The sequence below is a fragment of the Jatropha curcas genome, chromosome 4 (assembly GCF_041381405.1).
Source record: "Jatropha curcas cultivar XTBG-Jc1 chromosome 4, XTBG_Jcur_1.0, whole genome shotgun sequence".
NCBI classification, from domain to species: domain Eukaryota; kingdom Viridiplantae; phylum Streptophyta; class Magnoliopsida; order Malpighiales; family Euphorbiaceae; genus Jatropha; species Jatropha curcas.
This window is the reverse complement of record NC_143154.1, coordinates 28160434-28183408: the sequence shown is the minus strand read 5'-3', so window position 1 is coordinate 28183408 and position 22975 is coordinate 28160434. Positions and strand designations below refer to the sequence as shown.

General features: G+C 32.4%; 3 protein-coding genes across 6 annotated transcripts; 2 read left to right on the top strand and 1 right to left on the bottom strand.

Annotated features, from left to right (window-relative positions):
• Nucleotides 1-677: 677 nt before the first annotated feature.
• Nucleotides 678-8240, top strand: HYP1 (hyperosmolality-gated Ca2+ permeable channel 2.3). 4 transcript variants are annotated; one of them, XM_012229358.4, is made up of 11 exons: nucleotides 678-764; nucleotides 833-1141; nucleotides 1220-1375; nucleotides 2080-2143; nucleotides 2234-2443; nucleotides 3014-3202; nucleotides 3900-4198; nucleotides 5552-5828; nucleotides 6856-7134; nucleotides 7562-7795; nucleotides 7922-8240. In XM_012229358.4, the coding sequence occupies exons 2-11, from the start codon at nucleotides 855-857 to the stop codon at nucleotides 8078-8080; spliced, it is 2154 nt and encodes a 717-aa protein (XP_012084748.1). In that variant the 5' UTR covers nucleotides 678-764; nucleotides 833-854; the 3' UTR covers nucleotides 8081-8240. The 4 variants fall into 4 exon arrangements, with proteins under 4 accessions (XP_012084748.1, XP_012084749.1, XP_020538897.1 ...); XM_012229359.4 differs by lacking the exon at nucleotides 2080-2143 and having other exon boundaries at nucleotides 692-1141; nucleotides 2242-2443; XM_020683238.3 differs by lacking the exons at nucleotides 678-764; nucleotides 833-1141 and having other exon boundaries at nucleotides 1235-1375; nucleotides 2118-2143.
• A 2621-nt stretch (nucleotides 8241-10861) lies between these two features.
• Nucleotides 10862-12724, top strand: LOC105644101 (uncharacterized). The gene has a single exon (XM_020683211.3). The coding sequence runs from the start codon at nucleotides 11218-11220 to the stop codon at nucleotides 12529-12531; it is 1314 nt and encodes a 437-aa protein (XP_020538870.1). The 5' UTR covers nucleotides 10862-11217; the 3' UTR covers nucleotides 12532-12724.
• Nucleotides 12725-14535: 1811 nt separating this feature from the next.
• Nucleotides 14536-22762, bottom strand: KIN11 (SNF1 kinase homolog 11). The gene is made up of 11 exons (XM_012229361.4): nucleotides 22512-22762; nucleotides 20673-20867; nucleotides 20074-20258; nucleotides 19800-19982; nucleotides 19570-19701; nucleotides 18632-18817; nucleotides 17069-17158; nucleotides 16889-16972; nucleotides 16224-16364; nucleotides 15683-15922; nucleotides 14536-15058 (listed from the first exon to the last, which is right to left on the bottom strand). Exons 2-11 carry the CDS (start codon nucleotides 20860-20862, stop codon nucleotides 14945-14947), a joined length of 1545 nt encoding a protein of 514 aa, XP_012084751.1. The 5' UTR covers nucleotides 20863-20867; nucleotides 22512-22762; the 3' UTR covers nucleotides 14536-14944.
• Nucleotides 22763-22975: the final 213 nt, after the last annotated feature.

Sequence of the window (22975 nt, the reverse complement as noted above, 5' to 3'; positions counted from 1 at the left end):
ACAATGGTAAGATAAACTTTTCATATTGGCATGGTTTCTAAAATTATAAAATTAGGCAAAAATTTCTACTACCTCCATTTTATAATATTTATCATATTTGAGAAAGAGCAGTGTTAATTGGCTGACCTTGGATCATATTATCCAAAATGACAAATATAACATTAAACGGTTCTAGATACATAAATGGATGCAAAAGAATCTTAATTTCAGAGGGAAATTAATTCATTAAATATATATTCCCACAACTAATTATTCTTCTTTACTTTATCACATAATTAATCATGCATGTCTTTGAAAATTATGACAAACATTATTTTTTTTTAAATTACGAAATATATTAATTTTTAACTTAAAAAAATTAGTTTTTAATTCTATTTGTCATTTTCAATGAGTAATTAATATTTTTTTACATGTTTACTCTTTGTATACGACAAATAACTATTAATTTAATTTAATGATTTTTAAAAAATTAATATTAAATTAAGAGTAATATAATCAATTTACTTAATAATTTATTATAATTTAAATAAATTTAATAATTTTTTTAAGTAATATAAAATTTTAAATGTGATAAATATTATATATAAAGATAGTACATAAAAAGAAGACTAAAAATATAAACTTTTCTATGTAAAAGGACGGAGCGAGTAATTTATCCTTCTAATCATTTGAAACCTTTTTAATTATTTTGAACTTTTAAATTTTTGTTTTTGGGAAAGCGAAGCACCTTCTGACTCAAACAAGCAAGCAACCTTGCCTGTGAGGTATCTTCTTTGTCTGAGAGCAAGAATTTTCTTTTATAGCTTAATAGTTTGGTCTATCTATGGTGCAGCTTGTTTAGAACTTAAACGGAAATGCTACTTTCAGCCTTATTAACATCAGTTGGGATCAATTTGGGCCTCTGTTTCTTATTTTTCACTCTCTATTCTATACTGAGAAAACAACCGGGAAATATTTTCGTCTATGCTCCTCGTTTGATCGATAAGCAGAAATCTGAGCAACAGACAGATGATTTATTCAATTTAGAAAGGTTATTGCCTTCTGCTAGTTGGGTTAGAAACGCATGGCAACTCACTGAAGAAGAGCTACTGTCAATTTCTGGTTTGGACGCTTTAGTCTTCATACGCATTTTCATTTTTAGGTAACTTCGAGTTGTTTCATTGGATTTTGATTGTCCTTTTGTGTTATAGTTTTAATTATTTGTTTTCTTTGGTTGCAGCTTGAAAGTGTTTGCGTTTGGTGGGATTATTGGGATTTGTGTTCTTCTTCCTGTTAATTATCTTGGGAGTCAGTTAAGCATTGATGATTTTTATGATTTGCCAAACAAGTCTTTGGACTCTTTCAGCATATCCAATGTTAATAGCGGTTCTAAGTGGTAAGTATATCTATGCTGCCCCGGTGAATAGAAATGTCAAATTTGATGGAATTGTTTCATTATTTGAAGATTTTTATGTTTGAGTAATTGTCACTTGTAAATGCATCAAATTTAAAAAGTGTAGTTTTCACATTTCCATTTTTTTCCTTTAGTTGGTTTTGTGTTCACTTCTCATGAGTGATAATGGGAATTGACTAAGCATATCTCGTCTTTGGCTTTTATTCTGCATATACAAGTACATTTAAATCTGTGAAACTGAGTGCAATTTTAGGTTGAGGTTTCGCCATAAGTGGGGGTGATGAAAATTGCCAATAGCTAGAGCGATAACTGGAGTGAACATATTTAATATGCTTGTTCCATTTTTTTATAAAAATGCTATTAGCTGTTATATTATTTTAATCTTAACTAGGCATCTTTCCGTATTGTTCTCATTCTATCTTTCTTTATTGTTCTCATCCTTCATATTTCTAATTTTTTCCCCTTCTTGTATTGGCTTCACTACAGTCAGTTGCACATTTCATTTTATTAATATTCCCCTCCTTCATATTGCCATTCAACTTGCAATGATAATTGATACAACAGAAGTATAAGCTATCAATTGTTGCTAGATTCTCTTTGTTATATGATGTTTATTGCATTTTAAACTAGCATTCTGCTAATGAATGTTAAGGAAACCCTGATTATTAGTTTTGACCTTTCTCAAGGTTATGGATTCACTTTTGTGCTGCATATATTTTTACAGGCGTTGTCTGCTATCTACTTTATAGTGTAAGTAATTTTCTTCAGCTAATGTCATCACGCTTTTCTAGTTCATGAGACTAAAAGCATCCAGAAACTCTAATTTGGGGTTATGTGCAGGAGTACAGCTATATTTCATCAAAAAGGATTTCTTGCTTCTATTCGTCCAAACCTCAGCCACATCAGTTTACCATATTAGTCCGTGGTATCCCTAAATTGTCCGGCAGAAGCTTTAGTGAAGTTGTTGAGACCTTTTTCACAGAGAATCATCCTTCTACTTATCTTTCAAATTCAGTGATTCATCAAACAAGCAAAATTCAAGGTCTCATTGTAAGCATTGAGGAAGACCTGCTGATTAATTTTATTAATTTCAGCTTGCGGTGGACACATACCCTTTACTTAATTATTAAATTTCATGTGCAATGAGGTTTTGTAATTTTCTGGTATTTATATGCTACGTAACTGTCCCCTGTATTTAATTATTTATATGTGCATGCTTGTCAGTTCCAAATATTATATGTATATAGGACAATCATTTAAAGTTGAACTTACATTAATGCATCAAGGTAGCACTTCTTAACAACTGAAATAAACTATTATGAGGTTATTTCTCTCTCAATAGTTGTCTAATGCACAAAAGTACCGTTTTCAATGGTTTACAACACTTCAAACCCTTTTTTGGCTGAGAGTTTTTCATGTTCCTGAAAAAATAAGAGGACAGACCTTCACAGAAGAACTTGCAGCAATTTGCAAAATTTGCACTCTCCATTCTTCATGGAATTGAGAGATTCATCATAAATTTATTAGGGAATTTTTGGTTTTTAGCCTGGACATCCAGTGGTTTTCATTATTTTATTCTTTTTACATTTTGCTTTTCTTACAACTGTGTTATCCATGCAGAACGATACAGAAAAGTTGTATAGAAGGCTTGCACGCATTAAATCAGAAAATCGTCCTCAGCCAAAAATTAGACGTGAAGGCTTTTTGGGACTCTTTGGACGTAAAGTTAATCTCTTTGACCATTATGAAAAGAAGCTGGAAGATTTGGAAGATAATGTGAGGATGGAGCAACATTCATTGAGTGGAGAGGTTTGTAACATCTGTCTGAAACAAAAATAACCATAGTTTGAAATGGACTTCCTCCATTTAAGTACAGGACTTATAGGTGACATTGCTTTGGTAGTTAATTTAAATACAAAAGAAAATAACTTCTTCTTTAATGCCAATTAGCTTTTCAACTCCTCTAACCCTGAATAAAGGTCATTCTCCAATACCAGTATTGCCAAAGGAGGTTCTGCAAGGCTGATCTGGATACAGTTGTAACATTTGGAATAAAATGGCTGCTTTCAGGATTCATGCTTATAATCTCTATTTGATGCTTCTTGGATCCTGAGTTTTAGCGCATTGGGAAATGAAGTGGTGGCCTAATTTGCTTTATAGGATAAAACATAAATATGCACCATCAGTATCTTATCCATGTGATCGTTTTGAGACTCCTTTTAATTTCCGTATTTCATCTGAATGAATTGCATATTTCCAGAAGATTTCTAAATTTTGTGGAATTATTATTCAATGAGGTTGCATATGAACTGACACCACATTAAGATGAATGTTTTGTTTGTTTTACTATTACCCACCACATATCTTGCTGTCTTTGGAACTTTTTAAGTACTTGTGCAATCTATAACGGTGTTTTTTTTTTTTTTTTTTTTTTCAGTTATCCTGTTAACATGAAAATGAGAGCTGATGCAACATATTGTTTCATTATGTCTTTCAAATTTCTCAGGAAGTCCCAGCTGCTTTTGTTTCATTCAAGTCTCGTTTTGGTGCTGCAGTAGCTTTACACATTCAACAGGGTGTCAATCCAACAGAGTGGGTTACTGAGCGAGCTCCTGAGCCTCAAGATGTGCACTGGCCTTTCTTTTCTGCATCATTCATAAGAAGGTGGATATATATGCTGGTTGCAATTGCTGCCTTTATTGCTGTTACAATTGTCTTCTTTATTCCAGTTGTAATAGCACAAGGTCTTGCCAATCTGGAGCAGTTGGAGACCTGGTTTCCTTTTCTGAAAGGCATACTTAGTCTGTAAGTGAAATTTAACACTCTATTGCTCATTGATTTCGTTCTTCAAAGGCATGCCTACTTCTGTTAGAATTGCAATTATTAAACACTTCAACTTGTATAAAGTATTCTATTGAATGTTTCATCTTATAAAATTAGATCAATTAAACACTTATTGGATAGTTGAAATATGTGAAATCATTGTTCCAAAAGTTGTACTAACTGCACTTAATATCTATACTTTACATATAAAAGATAAAAACCCTACAACAATTGTTGTTATTAGAGTGGGATGGGCACAATGTGTGCAAAATTCACAAGTGGAAGGGTACAATAGATCCCCAACAAAATTTAATATGCCATGGGGTTAAAGTCGTGAAGTTCAAGGGTAAATTTATATATTTAGCCTTAACTTAGAATACAAGGAGCTTGTTATTGCAATGATGATGATACATAGAAACGAGATATAGCCGTATATTATGTTGAAAAATGAAGAAAAAGTATCTATAGTTGATTCAACTAGTTTGGGATTAAGGTTTTGTTGAGTTGAAATGTAGCAGTGATGGTTAAATAGCATCATTATTACCATAGAAAAGTATTATTAAAGCATCTTTTCAGACTACCATCATGTTTAAGAACCTATCTTAAGCTAATTATTTTAATTCATGTGTAAGGTAGAAGTTTGAATTATCAAAGCATCTTTTCAGACTACCATCATGTTTAAGAACATATCTTAAGCTGACTTTATTTTAATTCATGTCTAAGGTAGAAGTTTGAATATTGACTTTTGAAATACAAACAGTAATGCTTTATTTGTGAAATTAGGAACAAGAAACTATTATGTAGATGTACCTAATATAATGCATTATATTGAAATAAAGCTTTCTGCTGCAACAGATCTATAAGACACACCAGTAAAGGATTACCCCTGATGATTTCTAGACATCTCTGTGTACCCAACCATGCACATGCACTAGTATGCATGTGTGCTTAGAAAAACAAAAAACATTTAGTATAACTTACTAAGCGCTGAAAATAAGGCGTTTTTTCCATTTATATATCCATTTTTGCATTAAAAGTAAAAGCTAAAATATTAGGTTCAGATGAACTTCCAGTTTCTAATTCCATACCCTCTTTGTTCCCTCCAACATGTGGTAGGAGGTACACTGACTGATTGCTTTTTGTAATATGTAAATGGAGCTGAAGAAGCAGCAGAACCTGGCGAACTACTGAAAATTAATTGTTTCAAGAATTTGAGAATGTCATTTACAGTTCATTTAGATCTTCTGACAGCATAAAAACAAATGAATTTTGTTTTTGTAGTGACTATGTCTATTGTGAGATGCAATACTAATATCCTCTATGTTTGAATTGCAGAACTGTTGTCAGTCAACTGATTACAGGATATCTGCCTAGTCTCATTCTTAAGTTGTTCCTACTTCTCATGCCACCAGTGATGATATTGCTATCCTCCATGCAAGGATACATTTCTCATAGTCAAATAGAAAAAAGTGCTTGTATCAAGATGTTATTCTTCACTATATGGAACATTTTCTTTGCAACTGTACTATCAGGATCTGCTCTCTACCAAGTCAATGTCTTCCTTGAGCCCAAGAAGATTCCCAGTGTACTAGCTGAAGCTGTTCCATCTCAGGTGAGAATGCATCTGCATTATCACATTGAAATATTCTACTCATCACCCTGTATTTAGCGTGTCTATGATGCCTCTTCTCTGCAATGCATATTTCATTGTGAACTGGGATTACCTCTTTCCAGTGACAGCCCATAAAAATTAAATCTTTTTTAATTCATGGCAATTTGATTTTGATGTGAAATCCTTAAGGTTGATGGGCAGTGGAAAGCTAAAAGCAATCAGTTTTGCTAAATTGGGCTAATTATCCTTGAAGTCTGAGTTTGAATTGCACATTGCCCTTAAGATTGTCATTCACAATGCTCGGCAAGCAAGAGGCAGTATGTGTATGAAGTGCAGTTCTTTGGAGTCAACTTGTAGAGGAAAATGTTTGAGATCATAACAGGAAACATGAAAAAAGGATGGTTGGAGGGGGGAGGTGAGGACCAGAGGGGGCAAAAAGAGAATCTTTATGATTTTTTTGGGACAACAAAATAACCTTATTATTAATTTCATAGTATGGAAAGATTATGATGCTATAGTAAGAGTTAAGAGAATCTACTGCATGGCCCTGAGATGAAATTGTTGTTATTGATAATAATTGTGGCTTGATTCTTTGCATAAGCCAGACTGCTTGCTACATACTGGCAAAAGGCCTTTCTCAGCATATCTCAAGTAGTACAATGTGTTGTTAGTCTCTTCCCACCTTGCAATTGCAAAGGTAGCTGTTTGCTTGTGAAATACGGAATAAACACTTTCTAGTGCGGTTCTTTTCTCAGTACACTAGGTACTATTGTATCTGATGTATGGGTATTATTCTAGCATTTTAATACTATAATTATATAAATACACTGTTTCTCCTATTGGTTATCTGGTGAACAATCTGAATTGGTAGATATAATTATTTGTGGCCAGCTACCACTTAATGGTGAGTAACTTATCTGCAGTAAGCTAGATACTTGCTTCGCTTCAAATGTCTACTTTGCATTAAAAATAAAAATTTTCTTGATGTTATGATAAAAAGATATAATAGGTTCTTATTCTAATGTAGGCGTCATTCTTCATTTCATATGTTGTCACATCTGGATGGACAAGCCTATCATCAGAACTCTTTCGGTTGATTCCTCTGGTTTGCAGTTATATTAGAAGACTCTGCTGCGCCAGAAGAGACGATGATGAATTTGAGGTCCCAGAACTTCAATACTATACTGAAATTCCCAGTATTCTCTTCTTTGGACTTCTTGGTGTAACATATTTTTTCCTTGCTCCACTGATTTTGCCATTTCTTCTGATTTATTTTTGCCTGGGATACATCATCTTCCGCAACCAGGTGAATGAAATGTATTCTTGTTGTTTTATTTTCTTTGCATTTATTAATTCTTCCACAATCAGTCCTTCGCTTTATTTTCCCCCACCTAACACATCCACTATGTTGGCCTTACTCCTTTTATAATAATCAGAGTATAGTTCAAAAAGTGTATGACAAAAATACAGTTGATGGATGATAAAGTTTTCTTTTGGCAGAATTTCAGCTTTGGTGGTAATAAGCAAGTAACCATATTTTTGGATTTTTGGATAGCTCATCCATTATCATCATTCTGTAATATAATTTGTCTTGCTGGGCTTTAAATATTAAAGCATCATATGCTTGTGGCCTGATAATTTGTATGTTTTCAGATAAGGTGTTATCTTAATTTTCCGCTGATAATTTTTATGACTATATATTTGAACTCTTTTTTTTTTTTTTTTTTTGACAGCTGTTGAATGTATATGCACCCAAGTATGAAACTAGTGGAAAGTATTGGCCTATAGTACACAATTCGACAATTTTTTCCTTGATACTGATGCATGTTATTGCAATTGGCCTATTTGGGATTAAGGATCTTCCTCTGGCTTCCAGTTTAACTATTCCTCTTCCAGTTCTTACACTTATTTTCAATGAGTACTGCCGGAAACGGTTCCGACCCATATTCAACGGTTATCCTTCTGAGGTATGTTGTATCTGTTTATTTTCATACCATTCCTTTTTGCAGTTCCATGTTTACCTTTTTCTTAGCAACTTGTTATAGATTTTATGCGGTTGCTTTCTGGACACCTGAATATTATGTGTTGTACAGTGTTTAGTAAAGAGAGACAAAGAAGACCAGAATGAACCAAATATGGCAGAATTCTATGATAAATTGGTTACAGCTTATCGAGACCCAGCTTTGGCTCCAGTTCAACTTGGCAGGAATGTTGACAGCCACAGCGCCCCCCTTCTTCATGAACAAGTTTGAAAGTATTTGACTACTGTTTTCTTATGGTTTGTTTTCCTTTTTTTCTTTTTTCGTTTGCGTTTGGTTTGTTTAGAGGGAATCGTCGTTTCCCAATTTGCATAATGTTGTGTTTGATATTTAACAATCTATGTATAAAGTAAGACGATGTGTCGTTTAAGTACGTGCATTGGAAGAGAAAGAGATGGAGATACGAGCCTTTGAATAGACTACTGGTTGGTTGACAATTCCAGCAGATCCTTTCTGTTGTTGTGGGAAAATGGTTGCACCCTAAAACGTCTCGCCGTATTTGCGCACAACAGCCCCTTGTGCTGAAAAGAGCATAGGCGTTCAAAACAGAAAGCGAGTGATGACATGCACCCTCCGGAATTCATGCTGCCGTCTCAGAACTACGGTCGTTTGAATAAATAACCTTCTCCCTTCAGAATACTAAGGTATAGTTCTAGGCGACGTGCATTTCGCCAACGATCACTCGTATCTTGAAACGACCTGCATTCAAACGACCGTCAAACTATCGTTTAAATAAATGACGCCCTAGTAATAGTCGTTTTCAGATCAAGTGCATTTTTATGAACACCGCACAACTTATGAAACTACTATCAAGGAAACGACTTTCGCCAAGCCATCATTTTCTTTTTACGACGCTCTTCAATGGAAGTGGTCGTTTTTTAAACGATGTTTATTGAGCTAAAGCTTATCAAGAAACGATTAAATCAAAATCGTCCGTTTATGATTTAATTTTAGTTCCTCATTTTTTTAAACTGAAATGATTGGTTCCGATTTGAAAATAATATTTTCCATTTGAAATTGTAAGAAAAAGAAATACTATTACTAATTAATTTTAATTTGTTGATAATTTTTTAAACTCTTTTAGTTTTTTCTTTTCCAATGCTATTACTAATTATTATTCTTTTATTATTTATTCATGCAACAAAACTAAGAAAATAAGAAAAAACCTTAAAAATGTTATTTGATTTTGATTTCAACCATGGTTCTAGAACACTCGAACAATTTGATTCTAGTACCATCCTTTTTTAGAATTGCAGCCAGCAGTTGTAGAATTGAAACCTATGGTTCTGAAGCCATCCCCATTCCTAATTAACAGACCACAAAAAAAACTTTCAACCTGATATTCTCTCCTAATGTTCAAGAGCTATGGAAAAAAAAAAAATAATTATGCTATTCTAACTTCTAAGCCTTATAGGCTATGACTTCAATTATTATTATTAAATAATTATATGCTTATTATTTGTTTAAGAGATAGACAATTGATTAGCTGTGGGACCTCCACGTGGACGAACAAGAAAAGCCATTGACAATTTCTTGCAACACTAGATCCTTCCACTTGCCTAATTTTTGTAGTACTCGATAGCTTAAAAAACGTTTTTAAAAGGAAAAATTGATTAATTAATCACTTATTAACTGGTTCCAATGACGAATGATTGAGATCATGATCAACTTTGATGGCGTGATGGTTTTACTTTTCTTTTTTTTTTTTTTTTTTAATTTATTGAGATGTTTGATCGGTTCACTTAAAATAATATAATTCAGTATTAATATGCGATAATTCTTTTTTATCTCGTTAAATTGATGAAAAATGATTTAAATTTGAAATCACTTTTTTATTATTAATACTAATGATACGATCAATCAGACAATACTTGATTTCTCTATTATAAAATAATAATTGATCGGTTAAACATGGATGGAAAAAAAGATTTTTAATTAGGTTTAGTTGTTTAATTGTTAATTGAAGATTGGTTAATTTCAAGGATATAAAACACCAACGTAACAAACACAAAAGGTGAATTTTGTTTGCATATGCTATTCTTCGTCTCTTCTTTTGTTACGCCCGTACAGTCGCCACCACACAAGATCTTCTTTTTCATTTTTTTTATTTTCTTATAAATTTAATTATACATCATATAATTAAATAAATAATTTGGTAATTATTATTTTTTTTCTTTCTCTACCAATTGTTGTTGGAGAATGCGGGAAAGAAAACACAATCTAAATTTGAGAAAGAGCTCCATGATCATAAGAAAATAAATAAATAAATAAATAAAAGATTAAGATTAAGATTAAGATTAGTGGGCTGGACATTCTCATAGTGGTGGGGCTTTGGGAAAATCGTTATTTGTTGACTTTCAACAACGATGACAAAGGCATACTGATAAGATGCTGCTTTGCTTGACTGCTTATACAATGTAATTTTCTTGGCCTTTTTGAGCTTTGAAAGTGACATTATTTTCTTTTTTTTTTTTTTTATTTATTTAGATAACTAGTTCTTGAATTAATTAGTTAGGGTGTGGTTTAGTAGTTCTTGAACTTTGAATGTTTTCTTTATAAATTTTTATTGGTGTATTTAACATTATTGAGCTTTTTATTAAGAAAAATATTTCTTTTGAGAATCTTGTTTTTCAGGTGAATTAATTTTTTAATTTGAGTTTGATATAATTTTTATGGAACACAATATTTAAAATTTTTTCAATAAGTTCAATATAGCAAATTTTGCCCGTAATAAACTCGGGAGACATTTTACCTATTATAATAAAAAATTTTTCAAGTTAGCCAACTATATTTTCATTAAACATAACATAATCATTACTGAACATGAAAAATGATTAAATTTTCATCCAATCGATAAATGAGAGGTGGTAGAATATTTTTGATAACTTAAAAAAAAAAATTAATCCGCAGCTACACAAGTGATGAAACTAAATGTATGTTTATATCCCTAAAATATAAAAAAAATAAAATAAAATTGAATGACTGATTCCGGAATTAGATTAGATTCCCATTGTAAAAATTGAGAAAAATCTTAAAATAATGGTATAGAAAATGGAACCTATAGGGGAGTTTGGCCAAGTCAAAGAAAATTTTACAAGAATTGAACCATATTCAAGAGAATATTTCCATTTGGTACTCTCTCACTCCAATTCAAGAGAGGCTTAACATTTGGTTTAAGCAGAGGCCAAACTTGAAAAGCAACAAAAAGATATGAACAAGATAATGGAGACTCTTTCAGCTCTCTTCCTCGTTTGACAGGATCTCCATTTCTCTTCATATAAATTCTCACCATTCCATCCCAACAACCAACACAATCAATAACCCTTAAAACACACAAAAGAAACTAAAATATGGGTAGGAAAAGAAAAGTTGGTCAAGAAAACTTGGAGGACAAAAATAACAGTTGTTCTGATCAAGGAACAATGGCATGGGATGAGATGGTGAAAGAAGCAGCAATAGGAGGAGTAAGGAGAGCAAGAAAGCGATTCGTCGGTGTCCGGCAAAGGCCATCAGGAAGATGGGTAGCTGAGATTAAAGATACCATACAAAAAATAAGAGTATGGTTAGGTACTTTTGATACTGCAGAAGAAGCTGCAAGAGCTTATGATGAAGCTGCTTGTTTACTTCGCGGAGCTAATACAAGAACCAATTTTTGGCCTTCTTCTCCTTCGTCTTCTGCAACGACTTCAGCTCTTCCTTCTAAGATTACCAATCTTCTTCTTCAAAGACTCAAAGCAAGAAATAGTAACAACAACTCTGGTAATTGCCCTTCTCCTCCTTTGTCCACCTCGACTATGGTGGCATCATCTTTGGCTTCTGTCATCAATAAGAAGAAGCAAGAAAAGCAACAATTACTTGAAGGACAAGTAGTGACAGATTTTTCTGCAGATCATACCCAGTTCACTGATTTTCTTATTAATGGCGATCCTCCTCAAGATTTTGATCATTATATCAGTAACAATGATCACATGGTCGGTAGTTGTTCGAGTGTTGAGTTCGGTTCCTGTTTGACTGATGAGAGAGAAGAAGAAGACAGAGCTCTTGATTTTGACTGTAACTGGATTACTGATGATCATATAACTCAATCTTTTTGCAGTGGAGATGTTAATAATACTAATTTTCACGAAGAAGATGGGGAAGTAGACATGGGGGGTTTGGATTTTCAGTTTATTGATAATGTTGATCAATCATCTTTGTACTGTTCTCCTTTTGATATTTTTGAAGAGATGGAAGAACCAGTGGAACCAGAGACCTGCTACGGGGATGAGCCTTCTATGCTTAGAGCTGCAATGAAGAGAATGAAATATGAAAGGAAATTCTCAGCTTCTCTTTATGCTTTTAATGGTATTCCTGAGTGTTTAAGGTTAAAGCTTGGATCAGGAGAGAGGTCTGTTAGTCAGTTAACTAATCTGCGAAACGCGTGTAACAAGAAGAAAGAGGAGGAGAGGAAAGTATTAGAAGAAGAAGAGGAAGAACAAGACAATATTAGTGAAGCTATGGAAAAGAAACAAGAAGAGAATCCACAAAGCTCAATTGAATTGGAATCATCATCATCATCATCAGCTTCTTCTTCTTCTTCTTCTTCTTCTTCTTCTTTGAGCAATGATGGTGAATTGTCACTTTGGAGCTCTCTTGATCTTCCACCAATCTGCTATGTTAACTAATTCAATCATGATTTTACATTTTATAATTCTGATTCAAAGTCTACAAATTATAGTTCAATCATTTTCAGTCAATCATGTTCTTGATCATAAGTTGAGATTGTTATCTTTCTTGTAAAACCACAAAGCAATGAACTTTTGACTTCTTCGCATGTTTGCTGTTATTGTGGTTTTCTTTTTTTTTAAAAAAAAAAGACACAGAGAGTTAAGAATAATAACCATTTGCATCTTTGTTTGTAAGCATTTTTGAAATATATATATATAGATTTAGAAAATTACTCTGGATATCATAGATAGTTTTTTCATCAAAATCTTTTTCATATGGTAAATCATAAATCAACTACATGTTGTTTGCGATTCCAAAAAGCATTTGGATGATTAGCACAAAGTTTATTTTTCATATATTCTCTTAAATTTTTTATTTTATTTTGTATAAAGTCAGTTTCTAATTGCTTTTTAATTCTATTTAGACACACATTAGGATTAATTCTATTTAATCCTAATATTACCATATAATTTATCTGAGGAGACAGTAAGAATACTGTGTTTATTTCTAAACCTTGATTTACTATTAAAGCATCTGTTTTACCAATAATTTCTAATTTAGATTTATTTGCTGTGCTTATTTTTTCATTAGTTTTTAACCAATATCGTTTAGATCTTCTTCTTTAGATTTTATTAAAGAATTAATCTCTAATATTTTAATTGAATGAGCTTTTAATAAATTTAATTGCTTCCTTTTAGGTTTTTCTGTGAATTCTAACCTAGCTTTACTATTTCTTATTTTGAATTTAATACAATCTTCTTTAACTGAATATGGTGTTATTAGGTTTATGAAAGGAGTTCCTAATATTACCATATAATTTATCTGAGGAGACAGTAAGAATACTGTGTTTATTTCTAAACCTTGATTTACTATTAAAGCATCTGTTTTACCAATAATTTCTAATTTAGATTTATTTGCTGTGCTTATTTTTTCATTAGTTTTTAACCAATATCGTTTAGGTATTATATCTGATTTTATACAATTTAAATCTGCACCTGTATCAAACAGTGCGATTGCATCAATCCGAAAATCATTGATTTTAATGTTTATTTTTACTAAATATTTTCTTGAAGTTATTTCTTGTAATAGATTTAGAAAATTACTATCTATATCTTCATCCAATTCAACATATATATAGAAAATTACTATCTATCTATCTATATATATATATTTAAAAAAAAAAAAAAAACAAAAGCAAATGCAAAAACACACTTTTTGATCGAATATAAAAGTTTTTCTGATTTCTTTTACTCCTTGTTCATCTATTTCATCATAGTTATAAACAGTGAACTTACTTCTCATGTTAAGTTTATCAAATACAAAGGTAAATTGATTGTCTATAATGCAAAAAAAATTTTCCCTATTTTCGATAACTGTTTTTTTTTTTTTTCATATTCGAATCACATTTGAAGTAAAATTATCACACAGAGAATTAAAATACCAACGTTAAAAGAGAGAGGAAATTAAAAATTGAATCAATTTCATTAAAGTTGCAATTCAAATCTATAAACAGAGCAAACCCTTATTAACAATTTTATCAAAATTGTTTAATCCAAGTTGAATATTAAGTAACGCAACAAGAAAATTGAAGTCTCTATTGAACAGGAAATTTCCATGTACTAACATGACCTTAAATCAAGCCCACAACACCATCCATGGAATTACTAATAGAACCCAAAAGTGAATTTTCCTGCATGACTCAGATATTTCTAGTTCGGCCAAAAAATTCACTTCTCAAAAATCAAAAAATTAGATCAAACAATTCAAAATTTGGAAAAATAGGGAGAACGGATAATACTTTTCCTGCTGTCATCTTCCATTATAATATATTAATTAAGATATGATTTCCTTTCATTATAATAAGTTGTCAGAATTAAGATAATAGTTACGAATACTATGATCCGACACAGCTAATTAAGGAGACTGTTGGATTTTGGTTGTTAAGAACAGAACAGTAAAGCTGAAACAATTTAGAATAATACCATTAGAAGAACAGTTACATGCAGAAATAACAGAAGATTAATTACATATTTTCTCAAAAGTAGAAGAGGAGGTATATCCTTTCTCAGAAATTATAAAATTCGCCATAAGGTTTAATATTTCAAGTCCTAAAGAGACAGCAGGCTTTCAAAAACAGACTACTAGTGATTTAGCCAACTTCAGTGTTGGATGTTGGTATTACACAGCAATTACCCATATAAAATTGAGGGAGAAATTGAAAAGAAAAAGAAAAAGGAAAAGAAAAAGAAAGAAAGGTCAAAGCAAGAATCAGACTGAAGGACAGTTATTTACACCGTGATTTATTATTCACAGGCATAACAAGAGATATCTATGGGCAGAGTTCTTCTTGAGAGCCTACAATTTGTCACTCTAAAGGACTCGGAGTTGTGCAAGAAAAGCTGCACAAAGATCCAAGAACAGGAACTGGGGACCCTGTACCCTTTGCAAGTCAAGTAGGTATTTCTCCTCGCGAGTTTTGTAAAGCTGTCAAGAACATACATGTACGTACATCAGCTTTATTGTTTAGAGAATCACTTGAACAATCAGTATAATGCAATGATTTACCAAAAGCTACCAGCGACAAGACAATGTTGTGACACCATAAACTTTATTTTGTAATAATCTTGCACCTCCTTACACTAGTAATAACAATTTTAAGGTTTTTCGCTTTTATACACAAAATATTGATTTGACATGTAGTCAATACAACTTTTGGAAAATTAACTTTCACTTTTTTCAACTATCTAATAAGTATTTAATCGATCTAATTTTCATACAAATTGAAGAGCTCAATAGGTCAATATAATGTTTAGTAGGTACAATTTTGTAAATTGAAGTGTTCAATAAGTCAAAATAAAAATTGAAGGTGTCACAAGATTTCATAAAAAGCACAGGGGTGAATTTATACATTGAGCTGCATATTATTTAGATAGATGTTTCTAATTTTCTTTTACGAATCACATTATGCCAAAAGCTGCAAAAAATATATTATTTGCACATCTACCCAACAACCCCCAATAGTACGACAAGCATTCTTATTTGAATCATTTGAAGAACCATCACAGCAATAGCAGCACGACAACAATAATATCAAGATATTTATATTACCTGCACTTCAAACTTCACCACATTAGGTGATTTAATGACTCCATCGTTCTCAATGATGCTGGATTCATCCCCAAAGAAATTATTATGCACAGGGTCATTAACTATGCCTTCATGATGACCAGGAATACCAGGAATCCACCTGCACTTCATATTGTAGTGACCAATTTTCTTCCAACACACATTCAGTTCTTGTAGAGCTTTTAGGACTTCTGTCATTATTTCACGAGGGTGGGCTCGTGACTGTCAAAGTACACACAACAAATATTATCAATTATAGTTTTGAACAAGCATAAGTTGGTCAATTTCACTCCACTAGACATGCTCCATAAACAAATATACTTGGGATACCAGTCTAGAACTCAACAATTATGGGCAGAACAAGGAAATCTCAAATTATGTAGCACATCATATATGCTGAGCCAAGCATCACTTAAGAGAGAAACCCCGAGCAAGAATGCATGCAAAGAAATCAAACCTATTTATTTGTTAACCATATAGCTCCTAGCAACTTTCTCTAATTGTAAAAGCACATTAACTTAACCTGAAGTCCAAGTGCCCATTTCCTATCGACCGCAAACTGTGATTTTAAACCTGTTCCTGGAAAATCCATGTAACCTGGAAGGCGGTGCCCAACGGCTGGAGAAGTAGGTTCATTTGCATGCATACGGTTGAAACCAGATTCCTAGAGAAAATTGATAAAATCAAGAAAATCAGAATCTAACAAAAATAAAAATGCTAAGAAAATATATTCACCTAACTCAAGATAGAGATGTTTAGAACAGACTTGCAGGCTGGAGAGTAACGAATAGAGATAATTCCATTAGCATGATAGAAATAAGACACATAAATATTTATTTGCTAGGAAGTTTCAACTGAGCAATGTCTAGGGCTAGACCAGTTGAATGTGGCATGCAACTACAACACTGGGTCCCACATTTTAAGGGAAAGAAAAATAGTAACTTGAATATTCCAAGCCCAACAACTAGATTTAACTTGCGGTAGCAATTGTTGAGCCCAGTGGTATGGACAAATCCACAAATGTTACTTAGGCCAAAGTCAGGTTTTGATGTTACATTGACAAACTTCAGAGTTCTAAGCAATGCATTTTCAAAATTATTATAAACTCAAAATGACTTTCCACTAACGTAAGTACAATGCCAAGAAGATATTTCACCACAATAAACTTAGGAAAAAAGATAGGCGCACCATTATTTCTTGAAACTCAGCTCCGAGATAACCATTGGAAACACGGAATCGGTTGTCCAACAACAAATAGTATGCAACAGTAGCCTGGTATCAATTGCAAATAATAAGACAACATTTAGTCACTCTAGGTAAAAGGAGAGCTCAAAAGAACAATTACAAAGAGTTATGAAGAGAAAATACATCATTCTGTATTCTATTGCTAAGAGATTCAATAAGTTGCTTCCTGTCAAATCCCATCTTGACCACTTCCTGGAGAATCTCCTCATCAATCTGCAGAAACAACAGTTACGGTTAAATGAGTTGCTTGCAAAGCCCTCTGCAACACAGCTCTCTCAATTTATTATAAAACATAAACCATCATGAATTATAATATTAGATGAATTAACAAATAGCTGATGAACACTGGTGGACCTTCTTAAGGGCTAGACAAACTTCTTTTTTTAAAAACAAAAAAATCCATCCTTCAAAAATTACATAAAGATTTCACATATAACCGACTGGCTATATTAGAAACCAAAAGTTTCAGCAACTAGCTACATTAAAAGCCAAATTGAACCCCCCCCCCCCCCCAACCTAAAAAAAAAAAAAACAAAAAAAAAAAAGTTTGGTCCAAGGTCTGTCAATGCTGATGAAATATTTAAATATAACCAAATGCAAAACATGGTAAGAATCAAAGATCAAAATCTGCATACAAAAAGGAATTTGAAGATAAGATTTCAATGTTTTTTTTTCTAATTAGGTTTTGGGTTTCTGGTCCTACTAAGGTTTTCACTATCCTCCACTTGCTTAGGTATTTATATCTCTATTGAAAATTACAACGGGTTCTGAAGAAAGGCTCACCCTGTTTCATTAATGCTTTTACAAACGTCTGGGTGAAATAGGGTTTGACAGAAAACCTGTAGCCCTATCGTGAAAGGGTTCAGTACTTTCATATTCTATTTTAGTTGCTGATTACAAAGTATAATCCTAGACCAAAGGAATTATTTTTTACAGGAATTCTCACATTTTTCAAATTCCACTTTGCATCAACAAAATGCCACTGATACTGGCTTCAAATGAAACAAAACCATACAACCATTAATCATTGATTGCTATTCAGTAGTGTTATCAGAATCTTATTATTCACGATTCGAATTGTATGATTTGATTCAATTCTCATGCTAAACGACTTGAACCTTATGGGTGAATCGGAATAGAGCATGAATTGATTCAAATCATATGATTCGAATTGCTTCTCATGCCCAACGATTCTCATTCCCAACAAAACAACTAGAAAAGTCAATGTAGAGGAAGAAGAGCAAGATGACGTAGTTATATTAGAAGATGAAAATGATGAAGGGCTTGAATTTGAAAATTAATGAATGAATATAGATTTAAATAGAAAATTCAATGGCTTCATTATTTTACTTTGTTTTTAAAATTTTAACTTAATAGTTTGATGTTTTGGACTTGAAAACTACACAAGTCATTAGGTTTTCTTTCATTTTGTGCTTAGTACATGATTTGGATTTGAAATTTATATAAATACATTACTTGAAATTGAATTTTTAGTATCATTAGACAAACTTAATGGGAAATATATCCATAAATGCATATATATTATTTTAATTAATTTTGAGAAGCTAGACTGAATCTTACGATTCAATACGATTCTTGATTCTACAAATAAGAATTCCGATTCTCAATTCAAATCTTGATTTGACAACTATACTATTCAGTTATCCAGTAAAAATTTTACCAAACCTTTTTAGCTTGTTGCATTGTATCTGGTGGAGGAACAGCCAAATAACGTGGAAGACGAGCCTGGAACCAAGGGTGCTGACGGATTTCAGGGATCGTCATTCGCTTCATTGGATCAACGACAAGCATCCTTGGGATCAGATCTCTTGCACCAGGTGATAAATGGCTAGGAAGAGTATATATCCCACCCTAAGGACCAAAATGATGCGGGTTCAGCCATGATTGTTCTACTATATGTGCAAGTTAATGATATGATGGAAAAGCTCTAGTTTGGAAAATCAGCATTTAGCCAATCATAAAACTAATACATAACGGAGATGAGAAAGATCAAAAGCGAGATACTACACCGATCATTAAATACATAATGCAAATAAGCTCTACTCTTGCGGAAATGGAAACAAAAATGGATTCGAACATTCTGAATAAAATGAAGTATGAAAATCTCATTTCCTTCTGATAAGATAAAACACGCAGCATAGCAAACAGTGGTGCATGCCAAGTGAAGGCTGGCTCAACTATTGGTTAAATTCTGACTATCCTGTATTTTCCAAAACCATAAGGGACATAATATAAAAGCTTACAATGTGATTTTGGTCCAGCATTCACATTCAAAATTAAAACATAAGAACTGCATTGACTCATAATAAGTTTGTCTGAGTTCATTTGTTTTTGAGTTCCGCAAAAAATGAATATTAGGAGGAAACTCTCAGCAATAAGGAGGTAATATTTTCATATTTTTAGTATAGAAGCAACCAGATATCTACAGTTCTACAAGAAGAAATAAAATGGGAAGAACAATTAATATTAGTTAGGCACTCAAACAAGATGGTCAATTTATAGGAAAGAAACAGAAAAGAATTCAACAAAATGAATAAACCCAATGAATCCAAATAATAGCAGTTATCCAAATGTATATTCAGACCAAAATAACTCCCCAATACCTTGATTTTCTTAAAGAGATTGGGAATGTTTTCATCATCAAAAGGAAGAGTACCACAAAGAAGAGCGTACAATATAACACCACAGCTCCATACATCCACTTCAGGGCCAGCATACAGTTTCCCAGATATTACCTAGAGAACGAATCAAACCAAAAACATTAAGAGAAGAAAATTCTCCTATTCCAGTGTAAAGATCAGCAATCCATCAAAGTAAGGCCACAATTCCACACCTCCGGGGCAGCATAGTTTGGGCTTCCACAACTCGTCTTGAGAAAATGACCGTCTCGCATTATATTGCTCAACCCAAAATCTGCTATCTTCACATTGCATTTTGAATCTAAAAGCAAATTCTCAGGCTTAAGGTCTCTGTGAACAACCATATTCCTGTGGCAATATTCTACACCAGATATTATCTGCATCCAGACAGCGATTTGTGCACAAACCCAGATGAGAAACAAAGTTACACCACGAAAAAATTCACTGTCAATTAGTAGGCAGTTGTACCTGCTGGAAGAAATTACGTGCTTCATCTTCCTGCAGCCTACCTTTCTCCACAATATAATCAAAGAGCTCTCCAGACTTCACATATTCCATTACAACATATATATCAGTTGGTGTTTCTATAACCTCATACAGTCTTATAATATGAGGATGCATAAACAACCTCAATATCTTTATTTCTCTTCTCACTGAAAAATGAAAGGGAAGGGGAAATCAGCTTCTCATAAAACAAACATAACAAACTAGACAAGTGATGAAATTTGAACAAACTGTGACCTAATGAAGGCCCATAAAAAGAAAGAATTTCTTATCAAGGCCCCTCGAGAAAAGATTCATCACAAGAACATTCAAATATAATTTAAATCCATATTGTTTCACCACAGCTCTCTGTCTTTCAAGTTTCAGTTACCTTTTTGTAATCCTATAAATTCATTTTAATCAATATGGGATAAGTTAAGATCCCACTTAAAAAATTAGAAGCCATCAAATCATTCAAGGTAATGGGGGAAAGAATCACATAACTAGAAATGATAGCACCCAGCCTAATAAACTATATATATAAAATTAGGGATAAAAAGAGGAAATCCATGAACAATCCATACCTTTTTCTTCCATCTCCATGTTTTTTATTTTGCGACGATTTAGTATCTTGATGGCAACTTTATGGCCAGTCAATGCATGCTCTGCTATTTTCACCTTGCCAAAGGAACCAATTCCAAGAGTTTTACCAAGCTTATAATTTGGTAAAAACACATCAACACTACTGCTGCTTCGGTGATTTGACCCATCCATTTTTCCTGTCACCCAAGTATAAAAACATAAGAAAATAAAACAGAACTCAGAGAAATGAGAAAGCAATTGCATAAACACGATGTTTAGAGTTGCAAAAGAGCAAGTACAGAAGCAGAATACTCATGAAGCTAAGTAGCCTGGAAATGGAAACAGGAAATGGATACGATAAGAAACGGAAATGGAGAAATGACGATTTTCAAAAGTATAAGACATGGAAATATTTAATATAAAACAATTGGAATACTTTTACAGATATTAGAATTTCAAATAAACATGTATGGATATTTAAGAATAATATTTTTTTTCAAGCAAATATTATTAGACAAAATTATTTTTCCACCAAATAAACTTTACTCTTTAATTAATTGTTTAAAGTTAAAAAATAAAAATTGTTTTAAATTGTGTTTATGTTTTAAATTTAATTAAAAACCAACCACAACCCATTAGTTTTGAATATCAAATTGAAGCTCAGAGTTGAAACAAAACATTTCAGACCTGTTTTGTATGCGTTTCCAACTTTCCATTTCTGAAACATTTCAGAAATGTGAAATGCGGCCTAGTTCATGTTTTTGTGTTACCTAGATTGTAACAGTAAGTGATTTCAAGAGAATGCTTTGTCCCAATAAAATTCCGAAACCAGAAGTTTCATATATGAAGACTGAACCAATAATCTGAAGTTTGAGTGCAAGTATAAACTTTTTCTTCTCAAAAGATTACCAATGAGTCACAACCATATGGGACCTTCAATGGAGTTCCTCTACTAGCCAAACCAAAAAAAAGCATAGTGCTTCTAGTCATTTCCTTCTACTTCTTATATAATCAAAGTCATAGAGATGGATGTGAAAACAAGGCCTCTAGGAGAGTCTGAACAAGCATTATAGAATGATGCCCGAGATAAGTGCATGTCCTTTTCTTGATTTTCTCAACAATCCAACACCAAAGCAAGATTCATAACTTTTTCTATAGTGTGGAATTCATAATATTTCACACATTCACTTAAATTAAATCCATGAAAACAAGTGCACCACCATGGTTACTAAAGAACAGTAGAAAACCATGCACAAACATCTTGACAAACCAAAATCCAACCTTTCCAACAACAGTGAAATTTAACCATTTCTCAACTCACTCAACTAAGCTGAATCCCAATCTAGTTAGTCTGAGCTAAATGAATCCTTTTCTTCCAACCCAGTTTAATCAAAAATTTGTCAGTAAGAAACATTCCATGTCTTTTCAACAAAAATACCACATTAACATACTTAAGCGAGATAAAAGTTATCTCCAAAACTTAAAATTCACCAAATTATACAATCAATCTCACAGAAACACATATTTCTAGCCCTACACTTATTCACTGTTAGCTTCAAAAACATACCTTAAAATAACCACAAGGAAGCAAATTCTCACGAGAAGAATAAACATCATAAGAAATTCCAAAATAACGGAATTGAATCAGATTAAGCTATAATTAAGAAACAAAAACCAAATTCCCAAAAATGAAATCCAAGTTGTGAACTCTACCCATAACCCTAAATTCCACAGATCTCAAGTACAAAATAATAAAAAAGACAAACACACATTGAGATATCAAACTTCAAAATTGAATAATCCAAACTCATGCAGCCTATAAACGAACAAGAAGAACTTACCGAGAAGCGGAGAATCAAAGGAGGGCCAAAGATGGACACAATCGAGCTCAAAGAGAAAAGAATAGAAGAGAGAGAGAAAGAAACAGAAAATTACAAAAAGGGTCTTTGATTAAGATTTTTATTGCGACTAATTCGTTTGTTAAAATCAAAAAAGCGTTTGAGAAAATTATTTTTTCTTTTTGCTAATTCTCTCTCTTCTCCCTAGACGAGGAGTTGCAGAGATTCTCAAATGACAACAAATTTTATTTTGTTTTGGAAAAATTGTTATTTATTATGTATTTTGTCAAAACATGACTTTGCTTCTATATTGTGAATAAATTTATTCTAATTTTTATCCACGTCATTCCGTTATATCTTTTTATCAATTTTTCATATTCCTTTTATTAGAAGGATAGATTAATTATTTTCGATAAAATAAAATAATTAATAAGAACGTAGATAGATTAGTTAGTTTTTAAAAAAAA